This window comes from Macaca nemestrina, chromosome 14 (genome assembly GCF_043159975.1).
Source record: "Macaca nemestrina isolate mMacNem1 chromosome 14, mMacNem.hap1, whole genome shotgun sequence".
Classification (NCBI taxonomy): domain Eukaryota; kingdom Metazoa; phylum Chordata; class Mammalia; order Primates; family Cercopithecidae; genus Macaca; species Macaca nemestrina.
Genome location: NC_092138.1, coordinates 33,434,355 through 33,458,401, shown reverse-complemented (window position 1 = coordinate 33,458,401; position 24,047 = coordinate 33,434,355). Strand labels below are relative to the sequence as shown.

General features: G+C 39.9%; 1 protein-coding gene and 1 long non-coding RNA gene across 10 annotated transcripts in view; one reads left to right on the top strand and one right to left on the bottom strand.

Moving 5' to 3' along the window:
- The window catches only part of LOC105491836 (GLIS family zinc finger 3), a 478,098-nt gene that overhangs the window by 400,952 nt on the left and 53,099 nt on the right, over nucleotides 1-24,047 (top strand). For all 8 annotated transcript variants that reach the window (XM_011758546.3, XM_011758539.2, XM_011758533.2 and 5 more), the window contains one exon: nucleotides 5,843-5,987. In XM_011758546.3, coding sequence (XP_011756848.1) covers nucleotides 5,843-5,987 — 145 coding nt within the window. The remainder of the gene's footprint in view (nucleotides 1-5,842; nucleotides 5,988-24,047) is intronic.
- The window catches only part of LOC105491833 (uncharacterized), a 52,752-nt gene continuing 30,940 nt past the window's right edge, over nucleotides 2,236-24,047 (bottom strand). For both annotated transcript variants that reach the window (XR_011612521.1, XR_011612522.1), the window contains exons 2-5: nucleotides 17,307-17,551; nucleotides 13,533-13,686; nucleotides 6,278-6,519; nucleotides 2,236-3,826 (exon numbers count right to left, since the gene is read on the bottom strand). This is a non-coding gene — a long non-coding RNA (uncharacterized lncRNA). The remainder of the gene's footprint in view (nucleotides 3,827-6,277; nucleotides 6,520-13,532; nucleotides 13,687-17,306; nucleotides 17,552-24,047) is intronic.

Here is a 24,047-nt window from a genome sequence, read left to right as displayed (position 1 = left end):
CACGATGCTCTCTCCTTCCTGACCTGAAACAAACCATCATATGGTAGTGGTTTTAAAGTGCATTGTAATAGTATCTGTATCAGTCGGGGTTCTCCAGAAAAAGAGACTCACCAAGATAAATATCTATATATTATATGTGTGGGAGTGGGGAGAGAATAATTTCAAGAAATTGGCTTCTGAGATTATGGGGGCTGACAAGTCAGAAATTTGTAGGGCAGGCCAAAAACTCTTGGGCAGGAACTGATGCTGCATTCCAGAGGCAGAATTTATTCTTTTTTTAAGTGAAACTTTAGTTTCTTTTGCTCTTCAGGCCTTTCACTGATTGGATGAAGCCTGCCCAGATTGTAGGGGATAATCTTCTGTTTTTAAAGTCAACTGACTGTAGATGTTAAGCCCATCAACAGAATTCCTTCACAGTACAGCAGTCACACACCTAGATGAGTGATTGAATAACTGGATACTAAAGTCTAGCACGTTCACACCTAAAACCAACCATCACAGTAGTCACACCTCACAGCTCATATGGGCTCTCAAAGAAGGGGAGACGAAGTGCCTATGAGACTGTGGGCATTTATGGTGGAGCCCCTGTAAGAGTTTCCTATTGCACCAAGACCAAGAGCCTTACTGGGGGCTGCAGGGTGACTTCAGATCTCATTTCTTACTTCTGTCTCAGTGTTATACCCCAACCAGCCATGCTGACCTCCTTGAAATTCCCTCCTTCTGGAACTCTCTTCCTCTTCATCCTTAGCTAATTTCTCCAACTCCTCAAGTCTTTCCTCAAATATCTCTTCTCAAAAAGGTCAAAATTCTCCCCATCACTCCCAATCTCATCTACCTTTATCTTCTTTTTGTTTTTTTCCATAGCACTTGCCACCTTCTCTACAATTTACTTAATTTACTGCTTATTATCTGACTTCTCTAGAATGTAAACGTCTCTGAATGAGTCTTTGTTTTGATTGCTGTTGTATTTCCGGCTCCTAGAACAGTGCCTGGCATATGGTTGAGGCCCAAGAAATATTTGTTCGACAAATGAATGAGAAGGATAAATCAGGGCAGAGCTGCTTTGGAACCAATGGAGTGTGGTTAGGGCAGCTGAGCTGAATGATTCCAGGAACGCCGTTCACATAGATTACGATGTGAACAAAGGTCCTTGGTGTCATGCAACACAGCAGTCCTTTGAAATAGGTGAATTGACAATCAGTGGTTTCAAATTCCATTTTTTTCTCCAAAGAGCAGTCAAGACTTTGTAAAGGGCAAGTCCTCTGCTCTCTGCTAAGAGCAGGTAATAAACTAGATTGCAATTTTTTAACCTTTTTTATCCCTGTGAAAGAAAATACAATCCAAGTTGTTAAGAAATGAGCCGCATTTAACCATTTTTTATTATGAAGTCTGAAGAAAGTCAGATGTGTTATATAGGAAAGTTAATAGTTTTTTTTGTGTGTATGGCCCTAGGCTTAATGGTTACTTCTCACAGGAGATAACACTAAACTTTTAAGGTCCAGATGTCCCAAGGAGGCATCTTAGAAAATTGCCAAGATATTTTATGATGATAACAAGCTACAAAACATGACACATTCATCCATGCATAAGTTGGAACTTACCTTCCCAGTATCTCCAAGTCCAGTGACTTGCAGACATTCCTAGGATTTGTAGGTATCCTCTCCTCCCGTGACTTTTCCTAGTATCTGCTAACTATAGAGGCCCAAAGTCACTACTTCAGAAGGATCTTTATTAGTCACAGCTAATCAAGGAAGATGAGATAACAAGGTTTCTGTTCGTACATTAAAAAATGCTAGGTTTTTATAATTCGCTGTTTCCACAGTTCCTTTCCTCTTTCCATAACCAGAAAAATCTTAGTTTCTCCTCATAAAATTTCTTAGAGACTAGTGGCTCCAAAATTGTAATCACCAGACCAATAGAAGCATCATCACCTGGGAACTTAGAACTGCATCGCAGACCTACTGAATCAGCAGCTCTGGGTTGGGACACTGCAGGTGATTCTGATACATCCCCAAGATTGGGAACCACAGGTGAAGACCCTCCCTCCTGTCCTTGAAAAATTTCCCTCTATCTTCTTTATTCCTAACAGCTAAGAAGATGTTGGTGGCAACAGAGCAAGACTCTGTCTCAGAAAAAAAAAAAAAAAAAAGATGTTGGTAAAATATACATTATGCAATTTTTTTTAAATAAATAGTTGGGCTTCTTATTCCAAATATAAAACTATGTTACATTGAAAGACACCCCTCCCAAGAGATTCTGCTGTGTGCCTCCTGCCTCACCCTTTAGATCATTCCTGTACTAGAGAATGCTTAAAAACCTTAAGGGATCTGAAAGCCCCTTTCCTGGTCTGAAGATCTGGGAGGGATACTACACTTCCATATCATGACTGCATTTCTATGCATATGGCTCTCCTTTGGAAATTTAACTTAAGGTTCCTAAGCTTGTTCAATTTGAGAAGCACTTTCTAGAACCATGCCTAATCCCAGAGAAAACCAAATTAACTCTCACCACAAAGTTGTATGGACTCACACTGTTGGAAAACATGAATATTTAGTGAAGCTAAGAAAGAATTGCCTGCCTTTGATGCCAGGAGTAACCCTAGCCGTGAAATTCCTTGCAAAGACCTCATTGGTACTGATAACTGTAAAACCCTAGAGTAGTTGGTAATAGAAAGCAGAGAAGCATCCATGTCTGCCCTTAGTAAAACATATGGACCCCAGATCATATTTTAATGATGGAAGATAAATTAAAAGTGATCACCAGAACTCATTCCAAACCTTGAAATTTTTTTTCCAGTTTTTCTTACATGCCATGTGTTAGGTTAGTACCAAAATAACAAACATACCTTCCAAAGGTCCTGAAAGAGTTAGGCACTAATACAGACAGTCCTGGTCAGAGATTGCAATGTGCCACAGCTGAGGAAGTTACAACAAAGTTATGTCTCAGTCACTACCTGTGTTAAATGTCCTTCCTTACGTTTAGGGTCACTGTGCCACTTTCATATTCTTGGGCTAAGATCTGGGCATGTGTTTGTCTCTTTATGAAGCTTTCTGAGACCCAGGAAATACTTCTTTCTAAATAGTAACTTACTGGTGTATGTGTGTGTTTGTCTTTCTTTCTGATCAGAATTTGGTCATTGTCATTGCCAGTGGTGTGCTGGTAATGTTTAGCAACCAGCTCTTTAGATGAAAAAGCCTATTTGTAGAATTACCAATTTCCATGGTGTAAATACTTTCACTATGACCGATTTCAAGCTATCAGTCTGTCATCATTGCATGGAAGGTTTGGAAAAGATGCACAAAATTAACACCTCAGATTGGTGCAAGCCAGCTTTGGTACATCATTGGAATATAGAAAATTTGGAAAGTGTTATGCGCGCGCCTAATTGAAGAGACTACCCAAACAGGCTAAGTGTGAGCAGTAAGGCTGTTTCTTCACTCGGGTGCGAGCGAGTTGTCTGTAAAGGGAGTCAGCGAGGGGTGGTGGGAGTGGAACTGGTTTTATAGGTTTGCGATAGGTAGTGGAAAGTTACAGTTAGGGGCAGTTTTTTCAGGCAGGGGAAGAATGTCACAAGGTGCATAGTCACGAGGTGGAGGGAGGTCGCAAGGCATAGTATCAAAGGTCGATTGATTCTTTAGGGTAGGGCGGGAACATATCTGAATGGTGGAATGTTGCAGGGTCTGTTAATCAGTGAAGGCAGGAACTAGCTGTTTCTTCTTCTTTAGTGGTTCTCCTGTTGCTCCAGCCTTTGTGACTCCAGGAGGCCTGTACTTGTGGGTCACAGGGGTCACAATGGCTCCACCATGGTGTAGCCCATTCAGAGGACCTTACAGAAAGCAGAAGAAAGGATTTTTAAAAAGGGAAGGAAATAAGTTTGTAATAGTGCTACTAAAAGCAAAACTCAGTTTTAATGTTCAATTACATTACTTTCTGATATTTTATCTACATATTTTTATGTAATTATCATTTTGTGTATATATATATAAAAAACTTTGAGTTTTGCTTTTATGTTCATAAATATCATTTTAACGGTTACATAATATTCCATCAAATTGAGGTAAAATAATTGATTAGCCCTACTTGTAGACATTTAAGACATTTTAAGTTACATTTTCTGATTAGGTATTGCTATATATAATGCTATTTATTATTATATATATGTGTGTATTTTGGCGGGGGTAAAAATCTTCTTTAAAATTTCTGGCTATTTCCTTAAGACAAGTTCTAGAATCAAATTATTTCAATTCTGGACCTTGAAAAACATATTACCACATGTCTAGACTGTAGCAATATTCACTGCTATGAACAGTGTGAACAATGCCTCTCTCACTGTACCTTCACTACTACTGTTTTTTTTTTTTGATGTTTTTGATAATTCAGCAAGTAAAAAGACATTTTAACATTGCACTTCTTTGCAAGTGTGCCAAACATTTTTCACATTTATTGTCATTTCTGTTTCTCCTTTTTTTCTTTTTTAACCGTTTCTGTTCATGTCAAAGCTTTATCCAACGTCTCCTTCCCATTTCCACCTCCCCACCTTTCATCCCTGGTTTCATCTATTTCCCTTCCCCAGGCCCCAGGCCCCACGCTCACCCTACTTGACTCTTACTTCTCCGCACAACATCCAGACACACCGCAGGGTAGGCAGGGTCTTCCCCCATAGGTCTGCACAGCTTATTCCTCACTTCTTTCAAAGCTTTTTATGAATGCCATCTCCAAGAGGCTTTCCTATATCACCTATCTAAAGTCACCATCCCTTACTCCTACTCACTGTCTCGCTTCTCTGCATCACTTTTCTCCATAGCATTTATCACCATCTGAGGTTGTATATATTTTATTTGTTCATCATCTGCTTCCCCATCTAGAGTCTAACTTTGACAAAAGCAGTCAGCATTCCTAGGGTCTAGAGAAGTATGTAACAAACACTCAATAAATGTTTGTTGACTGCATAAGCATACTCTAGCTCTATATCTAAAGGTTTAGTCTTTTTATAAAATCAATTTATACATGCACTCTTTAAATACCAAAGATGATTACCATTTGCAATATTTGTAACAAATATATTTCTAGATTGCTTTTAAGGTATTATGTTTTTGTACAAGCAGGGCGTTAATATTTTTATGTCACTAAATCTTACATTGTGTTTTTTTCCATTTCAATTACACTTAAAAAATTCTTATTCATTAAAAGATCAGACAACTTTTCACCTACAGTTTATTTTAGCATTTTTTATTGTTTGACTTTTTTTACATGTAACTCTTTAATGTATAAGACTTAAATTGTTCTGTTTTTATGTAACTTACTGTTGGAGTTTTGTTGCTGTTAATCACACTGTTTTATCTTTGAATCATGTTCCATAATATTTTAAAATTTAACCCGAGTATTTTCCCTTCATGGAAAATCTATAGGAGTTAAATCTCAATGGGCATTTCTTAATCATCTCTGGGATGTTTTCATGACAGTGTTTCTATTTTAAAAGCACTTTCCAAGATGAATTAAGTCTACTTGAGTTTGTTGTTGTTATCGCTACAAGTTCTGATAAGATATAGAACAAATAAAAGGAAGTATAATAGGAAGTTGAGTTCCCGTAAGTGGAAATATCAAGGACTGAAGTCAAATCCGCCTCTAGCCACATTTTTCCAGAAGCTCTTGCCAGGTGTTATTAGGATTGGAGAACTGACCCTTTTATTGACACTCTGTTAAGACTCTGTGCCTTACCCGTAGTTGCTACTTGATAAATTTTTGTGGGTTGAGTTGCACTGATAGAGCATGATGCCTTCCCAGGAAAATATTCCAAGGACTAGCTTTCCTTATCAATGTCTCTTCCGTTTTCTCCTCTTAGTTGCGGTCCAGCACAGAGCTCCATCCAGACCTGCTCACGGATTGCCTCAGCGTGCAGCCCCTGCAGCCGGCCACTTCCCCTAGAGATGCTGCTGCTGAAGGGACCGTGGGACGCTCCCCAGGACCTGGGCCTGACCTCTATTCAGGTAAAGACAGCAAAGGCAGAGCCAACCACAGCTACCCTTCTTTAGGCCTTTTATTCTGGTTGAAAGGAATGCTCCCGTGAGAAAAAATTTTCCTAAGATCATCTGTGTTGTTCTTTATCAATGGGCTGCAAATTGCTCTCCACCCCTTCTGATTCCTGAGCTAGGTGTGGCAGCAGATTGTTTTTTCTCATAAAGAAATAAAATAAAATAATGCATTACCTCTTTTAGTTGTGGACTTCTGCCAGAAATTCAGTGCACCCAACCCTCACAGGTATGTTAAATTTACTCACTTGATTTAGAGTCGAAGGAAATGTTTCCTCCTTAAGCAGGTAGCAGGCTGCGTGTGGATTTCTTAATGAAACAGTTGTCATCTTTATGTTTTAAAAGGAAGCCCCAGGTCTCTAAGGAAATTTTCACAACAGCAGACCAACTTGTAAGAATGTTCATTTATGTTTGCCAACCGTTGTGGGAAAGGAGATGGGATGACACTCTCAGACCAGCTTCCATCTGCCTAGGTTTGAATAATAGGTGACTATATTTGGAAAATTACATGTATGTAGTAAAAAACAAAAAAAAAAAAAGAAGAAGAGATTAATATGCCATAAGGAAGTTATTTTTCTTTTAGTCAGCCTGGATTTTTATGCATTTTCTACTCTCTGTAATGGTGATATACTTATGCAAACATAATTAGTGATTGTCCTTACATATGGAACACTCTTACAGTCATGCTATGAAGATGAAAAACAAGATTTACCAGCTTCACATTCCAGACAATGAGAATTTTCTATTTTCTGTGGGTTGCAGATACCACCCCCACCCCCATCTGATTCCAGAGCCAGGTTTGGCAGCAGACTGTTTTTTCCTTTTGAAAAGTATGAATAAGCCATTATAATTTAAAATTTACAGATGCATTGCAGTGGAATGGGAGAAAGACATCCTTGTATAACGTTTTAAACTTGACAGTTCCCAGTTGATTCAGATGCAGGGAGAAAAGGCAGTAAGCAAATATTTTGAGAGCATCAGTCATCAAAACTGGGCCTTAATAATGGCCCATTGGACCTTTATCAGTTGCTTTAAGCACTTACTGTTAGGGACAACATAGCCTCTGCTTTTTGAGACACAGGGAGATGAGATTAAGAAGCGTTGACCAGTCTTACAGAGGTTTCAGGTACGGGTGCATACACACATCAAATATATCAATGTGCAGTGTTACCAACACATACATAAATATTTTGTATTAGATATATATGTATATGAAAAAGCATGACTAGCTTTTGTTTTTGTATGTCTGATTTGTTCAATATTTGATATATAAACATTTATTTCAGCACATTAAATTAACAAACAATTTTAAGCAGCCTGTAAAGCATTCCCCTACTACTTTAGTTCATAAATCTATGATCTTACTAAGACCTGGAACCCAGTAGTCAACAGTCAACGCTAACCAGAAATGACTGAAAAATGGTCTAACATCCAATATAAATGGTTTCTAGTGATGGGCTGGTCTGGCTATATTGAAACCTCTCGGCAATGGGTTTGGGAAGCAATGCTATCCATATCTATGGAAAACATTAGTACCTTTGTTGTATGTAGCATACAGCATATGGCTCATTTTCCAAACCGTCACATTTGTCTTGGTGTCTGTTTTTATATGTCTGGTAGTGTTTTTAAAGTTTTAGAGTTTTAAATATTTTAAGGTTCAGCTTGAAATGTTTTTGTCATTCCAAGCAAATGTCCACTTTTTGTCCATGACTCTTTTCTATATTTGGTCCTCAAAAAGATGTTGAGCTCTGGAATTTGAGCCTCCGGCTGTGGTAGGTTTGCCTCCTAAGGGGCAAGGATACCTAAGTTGCTCCAGCCATCAGTGGAGCGTCTTCAGGTTGACCCACATTTTCCGTAACTCTGAGAGCACTTGAAACACTCAGATGACCATCTTGCTCAACTTTGTTCCCAGAATTGTACTTCTCCAGGTAGCTTATCACTGTGAAAGTTTACCCCTCTCTACTTCTTTCCTTTTTTTTTAAAATTAAGATGGAGTCTCGCTCTGTCAACCAGGCTGGAGTGCAGTGGCATGATCTCAGCTCACTGCAACCTCTACCTCCCAGGTTCAAGCAATTCTCCTGCCTCAGCCTGCCTAGTAGCTGGGATTACAGATGTGCAACCACCACACCTGGGTAATTTTTTGTATTTTTTCAGTAGACACTTGGTTTCACCATGTTGGCCAGGCTGGTCTTGAACTCCTGACCTCAGGTGATCCACCCACCTCGGCCTCCCAAAGTGCTAGGATTACAGGCATGAGCCACCGCGCCCGAGCCCTACTTCTTTCCTTATTCCTCCTTCCCTCAGGTATGATTTTGCTTTCTCACTTTCTTCCTTTTAAAAAATGAATTATGTCTTTTGTTTTGGAGAGTAGTCAACAAACCAAGAGGCAGAACCAGGCAGGGGAAAATATTACAAAACAAAATTTGTAAGCCTTTCTTTTAAAGTTCTAGAAATGTGCTTGTCGGGAGTACATATTAACATCCGCTGCAAACCTTTGCCCTAGATCTATGGAAAGAAGCCAAACCATGAAAATGCCAAAGGTGCAAAAGGAAACTTCATCAATTAGTTAAATGTAAAGTCTGAAGTGTTAAGACAATTTGATGAAGATTAAGACTTGGCTAAATAGCAAAAGTACTTGGAGTTATTCCCTTTTATGTTCTATTATACAAAATCAAGAAAACATTTGTTTAATGATTGTCAGTCACTTCTACCTTTAAGTGCTAGTAAATTAATTTATCACAAAAAATATTTTGATGGAAACCCATTGAGTATGTATGGGCATAGAATAGGAGGCAGTAAAATTTGCCTTTGAACACCATAATCTTTCAGAAGCCACACTGATTGAGGACTTGTGATGTGAAGAAGTCATGGTTTTGCAATGGAAATTCTTGTCAAGTATATGATGCTTGATAACATTCTAAGAGAAGGATAGTTTGCATAGCATGAAGATGAACAGGGAAGATAGCAGTTCTGGAACATACCAGTCTTGCACATCTCCTGAAGTGTTGCCTTCCCTCATTGAAACAAATTTGTCAGGTTGAAAATACAGAGCTTGATTGGAAAGGATTGCCTGAAAATACTTTTATTTCTGTGAAAGATAATAGTGTCCCAGGTTAAAGTAGCCAAATATCACTTGAGGCCATGCTGAGGATGACTTTAATAAAATTAAAGTGTTTACTTGTCTACTATTCTGAAAATCCCAGGGCTCTCCAAGCCTGCTGCTGAGCTAACCTGAGAGCAATGTTGTAACCTAACAGGAAGGCCAAGGCAGCAACGAGCAGGCCTCAAGGATGGCTCATTTATATTTCTTTGCCCTTTCGTTCAAAGGTTCTGTGTTCCATATAATAATGCCCCAGGCCAGGCCTGTAAATTTAGGTGATTTATCTGATAATCTAAGAGGGACTATTTCATAGCCTGTAGATCGAAGTGTGAATGCCACTTTCAAGGCTCAGTACTTGTATAGATCTTCTTGTGAACACCTGTGATGAACTAATGGTATATAGAAGCCCACACTTGGTGAGTCTGAGATATCATGGACAGTGTGGACCAGTGCCTGGTCTTGGCAGGGAGTCCATTTATTAACAGTGAATGCTGTATGGAAGATCATCTGTCCCATGAGTGATCACAAAAATTATGGCTCCTTTCAAACAGAAGCTGTACTAGAGATTCAGTAAAACATGACCTTAGCAGATGACCTAAGCCATGAAGACATCATAGAGGCCAGTGTGGTTGAGATGTTTGAGTCCCACAGAAACTACTCATCAAGGATGAGCTAACACAGCTGGAACAAGAGAAATCTACAAGAAGAAGGGAATTTTATTAATTCCTATTGTATTGGGTTATAAAACAATTGTTATGTTTAGAGCTTACAAGTCCTGTTGAATTATCCAAATTTTGAATGTAACCTTAGATTTTTCTGAAAAAAAAAATAGGTGTTTTTTTTCAGATAATATAGGGAAATGTAGAAGGAAAAAGACTTTTTTGGGAGGAGGATTATTTGAAGTCATGTGTTGTTCTCTTCCCTCTACCCTCCTGACTGGGAGGTGATGGCTTCTCTCTTACAATATTATTACTTTTTATAATAAATAGCACCATATAAAAATCTATACAGGATTTAACATAAATTTGTGAAATAGTTAATATTTCATTTTAATGTAATTTTATGGTATATGTTTTAGTACGTTTTCTACATTCTTAAATTGGGTATATTTGCTGTCATGGGACGGCTTGCAGAGTTGTGTTAGAAATAATTTTCTGTAAAAGTGCCTCATATAGTCTGTTCTCAAAAAATGGTTATTAAGTTAGAGATTTATTAGAGGGTTCTAAACTACCACACACATTTCCCAGTAGGTTAAACTTTATAGGAGAGTTGTGAAGATTAAACAACATAACTACGTAAAAGTCTTTAAAAAGACATAGAGCATTATAAAAATGCATAGTTATTACTTGCATTAACTTCAAAAGCACTGCTTTGCTTGGAATTTACAAAGGTGAAAAAGCAGCAGAACAGTTTTGGAATTGGTCAGAAGGAGGTGGAAACTTGGGGCACAAAAGGGATTTAAAGGTAAACATTTGGCAAAGTCTGTGTGAAGCATTCCTTTGAACTGCTATCAAAACCTTGCAGTTGTTGTAACCTCTCTTGCATCTGTGGATGGTCCACCGAGCAAGATTGGAGAATGCTGAGGTCAGGAGCAAGCCTCATACTTCTCTGTTGTAGGCACTGGTCGTTTTAACCTGTTAATTGTGCCCCCCCTAGTCCTGAGCCAGTCCTTCAGTATGCATCAAATCGCCTGGAAATCTTGTGAAAATACAGTTTGCTGGGCCCCACCCCCAGCGTTTCTGATTCAGAAGGTCTGAGTGAGTCCCAAGAATCTGAATTTCTGCCAGACATTTCTAACAAGTTCCCAGGTGACACCACCAGGTGCTGCTGGTCCAGGTGCTGCTGCTGGTCAAATGTTTTTCACCCTTTGAAAGCCATTGCTCTGGATCATAAAATGTAGGCATATGACTTCTGGGAAAACATGACCTGAATCTTGACTGGGAGGAGTTAGAATTAGAATTGCACTGTAGTGTCTATTTCTGTTTCTCACTACATAAAACCTATAGGTGGATATTTTGCTTGTCACCCCACAGCAGCGTTATAATGGCACTGCTCATATTTTGATTAAGAATGAGATCTCATAACCACTCAGCTGAAGAAAATGAAGATTCTGATTCCCAGCCAGCACAGGGCACATTTGCATGTATGCAGCTAATGTTAATGCCTTTATATGTTTGCAGGCTGCTTAATTTGGTGCTTCAATTTTTCATATCCACTTATTCCCTTGTATTCATGTTAGTTTTTCATGCAAGATTAAGCTGAAATACCCAGTTTTACAATATGTGCAAGTTTTGCTGTAAAAATATTTTTGTGGGTGAGCAAAAACAATTCCATACCTCATTGAGGAGGAGAGGCAAGTAGTGAGTCTGGGCAATTGTAGCTTTATCCTTATTGGGAAAAGTATTGATTATTTTTATATTATTATTTCTATCGGAAGGTGGAGGGTGAGAGGAGGGAGAGGATCAGGAAAAACAACTAGACTTAATACCTGGGCAATGAAATAATCTGTACAGCAAACCCCCATGACACAAGCTTATCTATATAACAAACCTGCACATGTACCCTTGAACTTAAAATAAAAGTTAAATGAGTATAATTTCACCAGTAATCAACTGGCATATGAGAAGAGAAGGTTGGGTCTATTATACTTTGAGGTGTACCTGAAGCAGGTCTTAAGGGTGGCAAAACAGAGAATTCAGGATAGAATTTCTGAAATGAGAAGCTAATACTTTTTATGGTTAAGAAGTTATAGACCAGACTGCTGAGTCTAAAGTTCTGACTTTCTGCTTCAACTGAATTTACCTTCCAAGGAAAGAAAAACATAGATGGTTATGTCTCTTTCATGTGAAGAGTAAAGAAAAAAAAAACTGTTCATATTCAGGGTGTTTGTAGCCACAGTGAAATTTCATCTTTTTTATATTTGTATGGGTACTGACAATGTTAAGAATAGCAAAGACTCTAAATTAAGGGACATTAATGAATTATAACTTGGATATTACTTGCCATATTTTACAGTAATAAGAGAGCATATTGCAGGCACTGAATAGAGAGAGTATTGTGGAATTTATTCATTCTACACAGCTATCAGCAGTGTCCCAGAAGACTGGCTTTTATGGTATCTTCCTCAATATTGTCATGGGCTGATCTGCCCTGCTCAGGTGCCCTGGCCGTGACTCAAACCATTAACGCTGCCTTCACAGCAGGCATTGATTCATCAGAAGTTGCAGCTGCCTTCTTGGAGTCTTAGTTTTTCTACCTAAATTTCCACGCTGCTTTTGCCTTGCTTCCAGAACTCCCTGGTTCTAGCTGTGACCTGGGTTTGCTCCTGAGACTCCAGTCCTGTTCTCTCTAGTGAACTTAGCTGCTCGTGTCCTGCTTCTACACTCACTACCCATCAGCTCTGGATTTCAGAGTTGAGTCTTACCCTGGAGTTTCTACTAACACCTAGCCCCACCTTAGGAAGTGAGGGGTCTGTAAGCTTCACTGGAACCTTTTCCGTGGGGACATAGAGAAAGTCCTTATTTCTGCCTTCTAGGAGTGAGTGGCTTCAGAAAAGGGAACTCTTCATGATTAAGAAGAAAATGGGATGTAGTCTCATCAACGCGCATAGGAATTTGCTCCTCAAGCTGGTTAACAGGGATACCTATCAAACATTTCTGAGAAGTGGATGTACTTCATGAAAGATGCGACGCATCAGCTACCCTAGAAGATTTTGCAGTTGGGAAAGTAATGATCTAGGATTCATAGTTCTGGAGGACTAACGCAGTTCAGAGTCATAGCTATACAAAAAGCAAGAATGGACAGTATTTTGTGTCTTTTCTTTTGAGACAGGATCTCACTTTGCCACTCAGGCTAGAGTGCAGTGGTATGATCATAGCTCACTGTAACCTTGAACCCCTGGGCTCAAGTGATCCTCCTGCCTCAACCTTCTGAGTAGCTGAGACTTCAGGTGTGTGCCACCCCACCTGGCTAATTTATTTTTAAAATTATTTTGTGTAGAGACAAGGTCTTACCCAGGCTTATGTCAAACTCCTGGCCTCAAGTTATCTTCCTGCCTTGGTCTCCCAAAGTTCTGAGATTACAAGCATGCACCATGGCAGCGGCTTTTTTTTCTTAAATTGCATTACTGACTATGTTTTGTACAATCCCTGTGATCATAGGTTTAGCCAATCTATGCTCAAATGTAACATTTATAAATGGAAATGATACTTCTTCCTGTAACCTAACTTTTCCTCTTAGTGCGATCAATTGCTGGATTAAATTACATAAAGAGTTCTTTAAACATAGTAAGTGTTCAGCGTCTAGTAGTTGTAATTATTGTTGCTTTTATCTAAATACTATAAAAATACATGCTATAGTTCTGAAAATTAGAGAACAGGTGCCACAGATTACCGATTACCTACCTTCTTGTCCTCCTCTTCTTCCTCCTCCTTCTCCTCCTCCTTCTACTTTCTTCTTCTTCTCCTTCTTCCTCCTTCTTCCTTCTTCCTTCTTTTTTCCTCCTTCCTCCTTCCTCCTTCCTCCTCCTCCTTCTTCTTCTTCTGGAAAAGTGGAAGCCTAAAATTTTGGGAATATAATCAACATCATTCAGTAGAATAAAAGAAAACTGTAATATGTTTCTTTACATTTCATATTCCACTACTTTGCCAGTAGTTCACATGGCATTTTTTAATTAAAGAAATCTACTGCAGCTCTCTGAAGAAAAACAAATTGGGATTACAAACCCATCACTGGGGTGGCAATGCCCCCATACTCACAATGTCAAAATTGTGTATTGATGGTTACTAGGGTTTGGTCATTCAAAAATAGTGTTGTTGTTGTTGTTGTTTTGTTTTGTTTTGTTTTGTTTTGTTGGTTTGTTTTGTTAGAGACAGCATGCTATGCCAGAAAGAACATGGAGCTAAATCTAAAGTCCAATTCCGGATCTCCAGTCCCTAGATATTCAGTTTGGGGAGGTTATGTTTCCTTTTCTATAATGATGATAATACTGACTTCATAGGACTGTTACGAGAACTAAATGAGATAGCGTAAAAGAGTTTAGGACACTGCCCGGCAGTTGGCAGATGTTCACGTTCTTTTCTCTTTTTTTCTTTCCCCTTTGCTTAAAATCTTAGATAATTACTTGTGAACCAAGTCAATGTCTGTGGCAGTGAATAGAAACCCTTCTATCCGTGTCTTTTATGCTGGGTGCTACTACTTGGTAGTCAGTAACAGATGTGCTGACATAAAGAGTTCCTTCCAAGAAGAATTTAAGTCAAGGTGAGGACTGGTGCCTCTGTATTCTAAGGCCCATTTTCTGATCTGCAAATGAGACTTTTTTTTTGTTGTTGCCATGAAGAGTAGAAGTATGCTTATACTGGTTGTACAGAGTGCCATTGCCTGCTTGAAAAATGAATTTAATGAACAGTGAATTTGTGACAGTTAGGCAGGTGGAGAAAAGGAGAAATGGGATTGATGGCCTTGGCCAGTGCAATTTTACACACTCCTTGTTTTGGTATTGCTGGGGTGTGGCCCCTATCCTGAGGTCATTTTGTAAATAGGCTCTTCCAGTCCATGTCATTTATCTCAAAATATACTCTAAGGTGTCTAAAAAAGCTGTTCTTGACTGTTGCTTACCTCAAATTTAGTTTTCATATTTCGAAAACAGTTCCCTAGTCTTTTCATGATGGTTCTTAGTAGTTAGCATGCAACGGTTATTACACTGGGAATCAGCAAACTATGGCCCACAGGCCAAATCTGGCCTGCCCCATGTTTTTGCATGACCTGAGAACTAAGGATGGTTTTAGCACTTTTTAATGTAAAAAATTGTTTTAAGTTATTAGCCTTTAGGTGAGAACGGTTGCCTGAAGAATGTGAACATTGCCTCTTGCCTGCAAAGCCTAAAATATTTACTGTCTGCTCCTTTAAAACAAAAGTTTGCCAGTCCTGTTTTATACTTACATCTGAGACATTCATCAGAATGACTGAGTGAAATCAAGGCATCCGTAAAGTTGATTAATTGAAATGAATTAAAGAGGAGAATGTATTATAAGACAGTTTAGGATCATGTAATACATGCAGGTTTTATCATTTTATTGATCCCCATAATATTTTAGATTTAGCAAATACTTTAGTAGTCTTCTAGTCCATGGGTTTTTGGAGACTTTTTAAGGCCCAATATTTAAAACAGATAATGGCAGAGCTGTTTCCATTGAAGGCATCCAGAACACATGTACCACCCAATACTCGTAGTTCTCCCAGGGCACTGTATGGAACCGCAAAAGTAGTGGCCCTCAAATGGAACTATTACTGGTTAAAGTCAACAAATTGCAAGAAGACACCTGCAGAAGCAGCCTGGGCCATTGTGGCAGCGCTGACTAATGTGGCTGTCACTTAGGAAGAAGCTGCCGCAGGATGGGTGGGGCTCCATTCTAGTTATGAGGTGCTAAAGGCTGGCAGAGAGATCAGAGGCAGGAGCAGTCCTGGTTTTATTCTGCCCAAGATTTTTTTCCTAGAAAGGAAAGTATCTCAAATTCTTGAATATCAAGGATTATGTTTTCGAAAATCTAAGCCTCTCCTAGACATATAAATTAAATCCTGAAGTAAAGCAAGTAATTGAAATATTGAACTTTAGGGACCCAGCTAGTCACATTCTAACAGGGATATCGCTTGCTTCCTCAAAATATATTTTCTACCAGCAACAAGGATGTTTGAAATAGATATAACTGAAGGCTGAACCCTCCATTCCAGATACAGATAAAAGCCTTTAAATAAAAATGATTTGAAAAAAATGTTGTATATGGGCATAAATTCATGACAGCATGTAAGTGCCTTCTAGCATCTATCTTGAGAGTAAAGTAAGCTAGGAGGTGACATGAAGTACCTGATGGCCAAATGGAAATATGGTCAGAGTGTGAAAAAAGGAGGAAAGGGGGTTCTCTAGAGTCATAATAAAACCAGCTTATAGATGCCATTTCGCCCAGGGCTCATGATAATCAAAGCTGTGAGTTCCTCACTATACCATAATTCTCCAGAAGGGCTGTTGTCACTTCATTTTACACATCTAGGAAAGGGAGAGGCTCTCTGAGAGAGTTCAGAGTTGGTAGGTCAACCCTTGACTTTGCCTAGAATAATAGTGCATTAAAAATCAGATTGGCTGTCTATGCTAAAAATCTATTTCCAAGAAGCCTTCACTGTGAAGTGATTTTAGAAGTCACGTGAAAGTAGAGTGGGTGGGATTGTCCCAGCACGCTCTGAAAGGGAGGAAATATCTTTTGTGGTTAACATGGTACAGGTAGGAGATAGTTGAGGGATGAGTAATGAGGAGATTGGAAGCCCAGTATTTTGTACTGCAACTTTGTTTTTTGTGGCCAAGTAAAACTTTTATTTCCAAAAAAAGGTGAGGGATCTTTCTGTGAGAACTTCCAGGAGTGATTGGCCACGTCTGCCCCATCTTTCTCCTTTTTTTCTGCCTTCCCACTCTGCCTAGTGAGGGTTAACATAACACACAGACCAGGAAGAAATGACAGATTTCCCGCAGGGTAGTCTGAATTGTGTGCTCGTTCTAGTTGTTTTATTGACTTTCTGTGTAATGAATGCTTTGAAGGTGAGTAGCTGGTAGGTTGGGAGGTGGAGAAAAGACAGAAAAGGTAGGAGATTTGAGGTTAGCTGTGTCATGCATTGTTTGGAAAGATCTAAGAGGGCTGTATGAAAGGTTCGTCCCAGAGAAGTTGATAGAGCTGCCAGATGATGCCATTCTACTGGTAACAAAATGTCTTTGTTCTGAAATGCAGATGTTTCCGGAGCTTTTCCTAACATGAAGTTAATTAGACCTGGTATTTAGGAATGCTTGATGGTACCTTTTGACATTTATGTAGATGGCATCAGCCATTATCTTCTAGTTGTATTGTAGGGAACTCCAGAAAAGCATATAAGCCTGTATCCTCTTCCAAACACTAACACCCCTTCCCTGGCTATAAATCCAGCTGCATGATGTGGAAATGTAATTGGGCAGCCTACACAGAAATTTGGAGCTCATGGGGGAATATCTATTTGTAAGAGAACCTGAATATTCATGTAGCTGTCCAGACATCAATAAATTCTCATTTTGCTTTATTTATTTCTGTTCCCTAGAGAATAGCAGCACGCTTAAGCTCAAAGTTAATAGGCATGTTCTACAGAGCCGTGCCCTCACTTACCTTAATAGAATGCCTCCCTAACACACTTGTTTATCCGTTGCCAGGTAGCTCTCCCATCAGGTGACATGAGTATGTTTTCTTTGTCTTCGTGTACCGGAGACAGTTGCCAATGTTTGCCATCAATTAGCTTAGGGTAGCATGTCAAGGATGTACGGGTGGTGTCATTTTAGTCTGACAGTCGCCCGATCCAGTTGAGAAGGGATTGTTTCATTATCCTCTCATCAGGGCTGCTGGATAATGATACTCTATCCCGCAAAGTGGGAAGGAAAAAAAAGACAGGCAGAAATAATAGATTTTTAGGGATTGGCAATATTGAAAGTATTCATGCCAGAAGGAGAAGGGAAAGATTAGAGAGATGACTGTGCAAACCCTTAAGAAGCTACTTTTTCCTAATACAGGTAGAATATGGAATGATGCCCTTCCTGATGCAGAGGCAGGGGAAGGGGGGAAATGCTCAGACATTAAGAAGAAAGAAAAAAGAAAACTAGTTCCTTCTACTCATTGTCAGCAAGGCTAAGATTAGCTGAGGCCTCTCTCCTGTTCTCCAATTAACCTCAATACCAAATGCAGCCTTCCAAGTGACCCTGACAGGGTATTTTCCTTGCTAGAAATCTGCTTCTGGTTTGTGAATTTAGGTTCAGAGAGCATTTTTCATTGAAGGACAACACAATTAAATTGCTCCAAGGTGAAATGAAAAAAAAAAAAACCGCAGAGGATATCAGACCCTGTATTTTCACTATTGGGGGCCAAAACCTGAGTCACCCCCAGTATTGGTAATTTTCTTCAGAATGCCTGAAGGGAAAGTCTTTCTTGAATCCTGAAAATTCTGAATCTTTATGCTCTTGGAGAAACAAACAAAAAGAAGTGCTGAAAGTGTAAAAATACTTCAAGATAAACTAAGCTTCAAGAGGGACAATTGTGTTGACATTTTAGTAACAGCCCATTTTCGCTCCTTAACGAAGTACAGTCATGCATGAAAATGACTTGTTATCTTTTAAACTGAAATGCATTATGGGTTGTAACTCAAAGGTGTGTACTACTCTACTCCTGCAAAATAAAGTACATTTTAACCCTTGAGGATTCTTTCATAGGCCCCACTTTATAGCAACTCGTATAAAAAAAAATGGAACAACAAAAAGCTTATTTGAGTATGATGTGTAAACTCTTCTGCATTTTTAAAATAACACCACAGTTTATATTTGTGTGAATTCTTCCATCTGTAGTTTATATAGGAGGTCATACTTTATTCAAGATTTACCATTTGGGAGCAACAGGTACCCTTATCTTTCCCTAGTTCTATTAATAATGGTAATAATTACAATAATATAAGTAGCCAAATAATAGCAACAATGGTTTCTTGAGCACTTGACTGGCGTTCAGGCGTATGCTAAGTGTTTTCTGCTCCTGCTATAATCCTCCTCACAGTCCAGTGAGGTATTATCCTTATTTAAGATGAAGAAATTGAAACCTTAGGCTAAGTGATTTGCCTAGGACACATTGCTAAGGCTAGGATTCAAATTCAGGTCTGTCTCACATTGTGTATGCTTTGTTCTGTTAATAACCACGCTGACACTATCTCTATAGAGTGCCCGATTTCGGATGAGGCGGAGGGAATCAGAATTTCTATTGTCCAGTTGTTCCTGAACTTTTCCCAGCTCTCAAATTCTCCAGGGAGAGAGACAGAGAGACAAGATTCAGCTCACCATTCACATGGGGCTTCCCATTCATTTTAGTGCCTCTGTGAATGCTCATTTACCCTGATGTCATTGATTAGCTTATCTTCTGTGCCTTGACCCTGGAAATACTGCCCAAGAGATGAATGGTGAGCCAGTACCTCTTCCCATGTTCCAGCCACCAAGCAACTAATGTCATTTGTCAGGATCTCAACATTACTCTGGCACTACTTACATGTGAATTCACAGTCTGTGGGTAATACCGGTTCCCCCTTTTCTATGAGAGCAAGCCTTCATGAGGAGCAGCACCATGGCCATAATGCAACCATGAGTGATTCCAGTGCAGATTTACAAAGCAGCTCAGTGGTTGCAGATCCACACAGTAAACCTCCCCTTGGTGCATTATTGACAATTGGTGGCCTTTCAGCCCAGAACATCATTCTTGCTTGTGGTAAAGGATGCATATAACTAATTGCTCATGAATAACCCTTCCCTGCCTTTCGTCTTTTCCCAACAGTGGATCAATATGCCTCTGGCAAGTATCTGAAATCTTTATTTGGGAAAAAGCACATTTCCTACCAGCTGTTTGTTTTCTAAACCAAATAATTCAGTTAATTTCTTGCCTGAAATAATTTTCAGAGCTGGAAAACTTCTCTCTTCAATGTTAAATTGCTTTCAGGATGGGCGGAAACAGAAATGGGAATATCCTTTTTGCATTCTAACCCACAGTTTGATGGCTAAAGCTACTCATGGGTTGTTTGTGGTGGGGGATTAGTGGCCATTGGCAACAAGCAGCCTTTGCAAACAGAGTGTTCAGGGGCCCTGATACAACACTTCTATGCCTTTTCTTGAATCTTTCTTGCCTTTGGGAGGCAATGTAGGGTGGTGGGCAGGGTCATGGGATCTATTAATAAAATCAGGCTTCCCGGGTTTGAATTCCAGCTCCACTATTTGCCTGCCATGTGACCTAGGCCAGGTAACTTAACCAGGAACCAGAATAGGCCTCAAGTTCCTCATCAGTAAACTGGGGAAATGTTTATAAAGAACTTTGCACATTATAAATGCTCAATAAATCTTAACTATTGATTCCAAGGTATCAAGGGGCAGCAAGAAGATGAAATGAAGCTGAGACAGGATCCCCAGCACCTACTACTCAAAGTGTAGTTTCCATACCAGCAGCCTCAGCACCACCAGGGACTTTGATAGTTTGTTAGAAGTTCAGAATGTCAGCACCCCCAAGACTTAGTGAGTCAGAATCTATATTTTACCTTGATGATTTATTTGCACATTAAAGGTTGAGAAGCAGGACTGTTGCTGCTCACATAGTTTTAAACAAGAATTCATATTGGCTGTTTTTAATATGCCTTAGCCCAGGTCTTCACCTTTTCCCTCTAAAAGGATGAAAACACTGTTACCAAGCAATGCCTATGGTAGCCTTCCTCCGGTCTGGCGATGGCCTGAGACAAGTAATCTTTATTTGGGGATGCTACTAACACTCTTGGCCTCCCTCCATCCACACAATAAATATATTACAGCTGAAGTAACCCCAAGGATGCCCTGTTTGTACCCATTAGAAATACAGATTAGTAGTTTTCATTTGGACAAAGAGAGAACTGCATACTAACCAAATTAACCTGAGCTATAGGTGCCACCTAGAATGCCCTGGTAGCTGATGAGATGACACCTGAGAACCACATAGATCAACAGATGCTGCTTTGTTAAAATTATAAAGCTCAACTGAGTTACTTCCACCTACCTCTACTGTAGATGGATGAGAGACTGCAGTGAGCCAGGTCACTAAGAGAGAGAAAGCCCATGGCAGCAGGGAGGCCAATTCCTGGCCGTCTGATGAAGACAGGTCTCACATATTCATCTCAAGAACAGGCTTTTATTTCCTTAGGGAGACTACCATCTCTTAATCACAAAAGCAATAAGAATTTCCAACATGTTCCTCTGCTGTGCTTAATCAGTTGTTCCAGCTGCCAGTCATCAGCTATGTCTGGAAGTTCACTTACAAGCCCTCTTCCAGCCTTAAAAGCAGTAATGACCCCTGAGTTGACACAGACAATGAAGGCTGCTCCTGCGGGGCAGCCTGTGTGTGTCAGCTGATTTGATCACAACAGTTTTGTTAATATTGCCCGGTATTCTGGAGGGATCAGCTCTCTTCCTTATGTTTTGGTCGATAGGCCACATTGTGTGCTCTATTGGTTGAGTTTGGAAAATTATTTTGAATGTGTATGGAAGGAGGTTTTTCCTTTTGCAAATGGCATTGCAGGTTTACTCTAAGGTGGAGATTTTCTTCCTGAGGTTAAAAATCACTTGGCAAAACCTGAACATTTGTATGGAACCATATGTTGTGGTGGGAAAGTCTGTATGAAGTCGGCAGGTATTCAGACTTAGAACATTAATAGATATTAGCACCTGCCTGGTGCGGAGTAGGTGCTGAAAAATTGTGTTTGAAAGGATGAATGAATAAAAGAATATTCCTACACTGTAGTAATAAAGATTGAATTCTGGATGCGTGACTGTGGTATGGTCAGAAATTCCTAGTAGTCAGGGTAAGTAAAAGAGGCATTTCCTGTGCCACAGTGGATCATTGGCAGAGACAAAGGACAATTCTGTTGAAGCCACAGCTCTCTGACTCCAGAGTGTTGTCCATTTTTTTTTGAAGGGTATGTGAGATGGGGATTGGATAAATGTTGGAAAGCATGCTTGTGTCTGTTGTTACTTCCTCCAAATTTCTGGTCATCATCTTGGTCACAAGCGATGTCTACAATGAGCAGTCATGGCATGAACTTGGCATGCAAAGTGCTCTCATGTAGACACTGACTTACAGGCTTCTACTAGGTTGTAATCTCACCAGAAGTAAGATTTTCCTATAATATAGAAAACAAAGGCAAGGCATAGACCTTGTTTTCCAGAGAAGTGATTCCCTACACCCTAGATAAGAAACTATTCAGTACATTTTCCAAATCGAGATTTTAAATCGAACCCTAAAGCCCTCCCTTTCTTATTCTCATGGGGCCCTAAAAGAGGACCACTGCCCTTTTCTGTCCCCTTCACCAGCCATAGCATTCAAGGGAAGGGCTATGGATGTGGGCTTGACTGCTGGTCAGTCAACACCAGTTGACGTGGGCTTGATTGGCAGTCAGTCAACACCAGCACAGCTGGAAGGCACATTCTGGAGCCTTCAGCCCTATACCAGACAACTTGTGTGCCCCACCTAGCATCCCCTTCACCACCTGTTTCTAGTGGCCTTTGCTAATGCAGCCAGCTGATGCACCAGCCATAGCTTGGTAGCACCTTTCCTCAACTGCACCATGTCCCTCTGGATTTCTGCCCTGAGGCTTCTCCGATACCCTGATGTCGGGCGTCTGTGAGAACATTTAGCCACTCTGGTACATGTGCCCCTGAAAGTGTGAGCAAATTAATCTTGACCGATGGGGCAACTGTCGACAGATGAGGAATAGGAGTTGGTGGATAAATGTTCCTTTCTGTCCCTGTCCTAGTCACTGAGCCCCAACATTCCATTGGCATTTATATCTTGTTCATCATTGTTTACTCAATGAACATGAACTGATGCTGTTTGGAGATACCAGGCACCAAGGATGTCTTGTTTCCTGTCCCAGGACCTAGCTTCATGTCTGCCACACGATAGGTACCCCATACATATTTGTGGAATAATTGCCTGCTAAGAGAAGAATAAAAAGAACACTGTTAACTCTGTATATAGAGCAAACATAATAAAGTGAGTAGAAAAAGGTAGAGGACATCACAGAAAAAAGCTCAGTAGTATAAATTGTCATAATACATGAGTGTGGTCAGTTGTCTGGTTTGGCCAGATACATTGTGGGGTCATAAATAAGACAGTGCATTAAAGTGCTTTTAACACTGTCCAATGATTTACACTAATAGGTCTTGGTATTTTGGTAAAACCGATATAGAGAGGTCTACTCGCTTCACTAAATTACAAGGACAGGGACCCACATATAGTAGAGTATCAAGCATGTAATAGACACTTAATCAATATTGAATATTAAAATAATGGCTGAATGATAGATGGGTGAACAGATGGATGATGGACAGGCAGATGATGGATGGTTGTTCCTGGCTGTTAAATGGGATGAAAGAGAGGTCCTAAACCAGGCTTAACTCTGAGCAAGTGGCAGGCTACAAACAATCCCCAATTTCCCAGCCTGTATCATTTTAGCTAATGCCAAGTGTAACTAATATAGACCTCTGAGAAGCAGCACACTTTCTGTTGGACCGTAGAGTAGAGCACAGAGTGTGCACACCAAGTTTCCTTGTTGCCCATTGGGTTGTAAACAGCAGGGGCAAGGCTTCCCTTGTGATAAACACATGCACATACATACAAAAAAACCTCCGGGGAAAAATAAATACCGGGTGCATTCAGCAGCTACAACAAAATAAATAGGAGAGCTCACATTTCTACACTGAAGCAGAAAAAAAAAGTTAGCTGTGTTTTCACAGTATCTCTGTGACCTTTATTATTCCATCAGATTTTGGAATAGTATATAAAACACCGAGCTCCATGCTGACAAACACCAGTTTTGAAACTATTGCCACAGTCAATCCAAACAGCCTTCTCCCCTGGGTAAAATTATTATTTGGAATACAAGCAGAATTGTGGTTCCCTGAGCTAGCTGAGCATAAATGAGGTTAGTGATTCATAAGGTGACTCTAGCGAGTTTGCAAATATGCAACTTGTACGGAAGCTGACGCACACAACAGAAGCTCAGCCTTGCCTTTCTGAGCTGGTAAGCATTTTCAGGCCTCACCACCTCTTTGGAGGACTGTGGTGGGTACAGGCTTCTGAGGACAAGAGTTAACCTGACAGAATGCTGATTTACCAGAAATAAACCCTTCAAATCAGATCACACCCTTGTCAGTAGCTTTTTGAGCGGGAAGATGGTAATTCTGCCTCTTTACATGTTCCTTGAAATACTTGAACTCTTGTTCCTTTGGATTAAGCTTTTGGGGGCTAGGTCATCTGGGGTACTCATTCTATCCTGGAGAGGTTGGGGGAAAGTGGTACTGGTATAAAAAT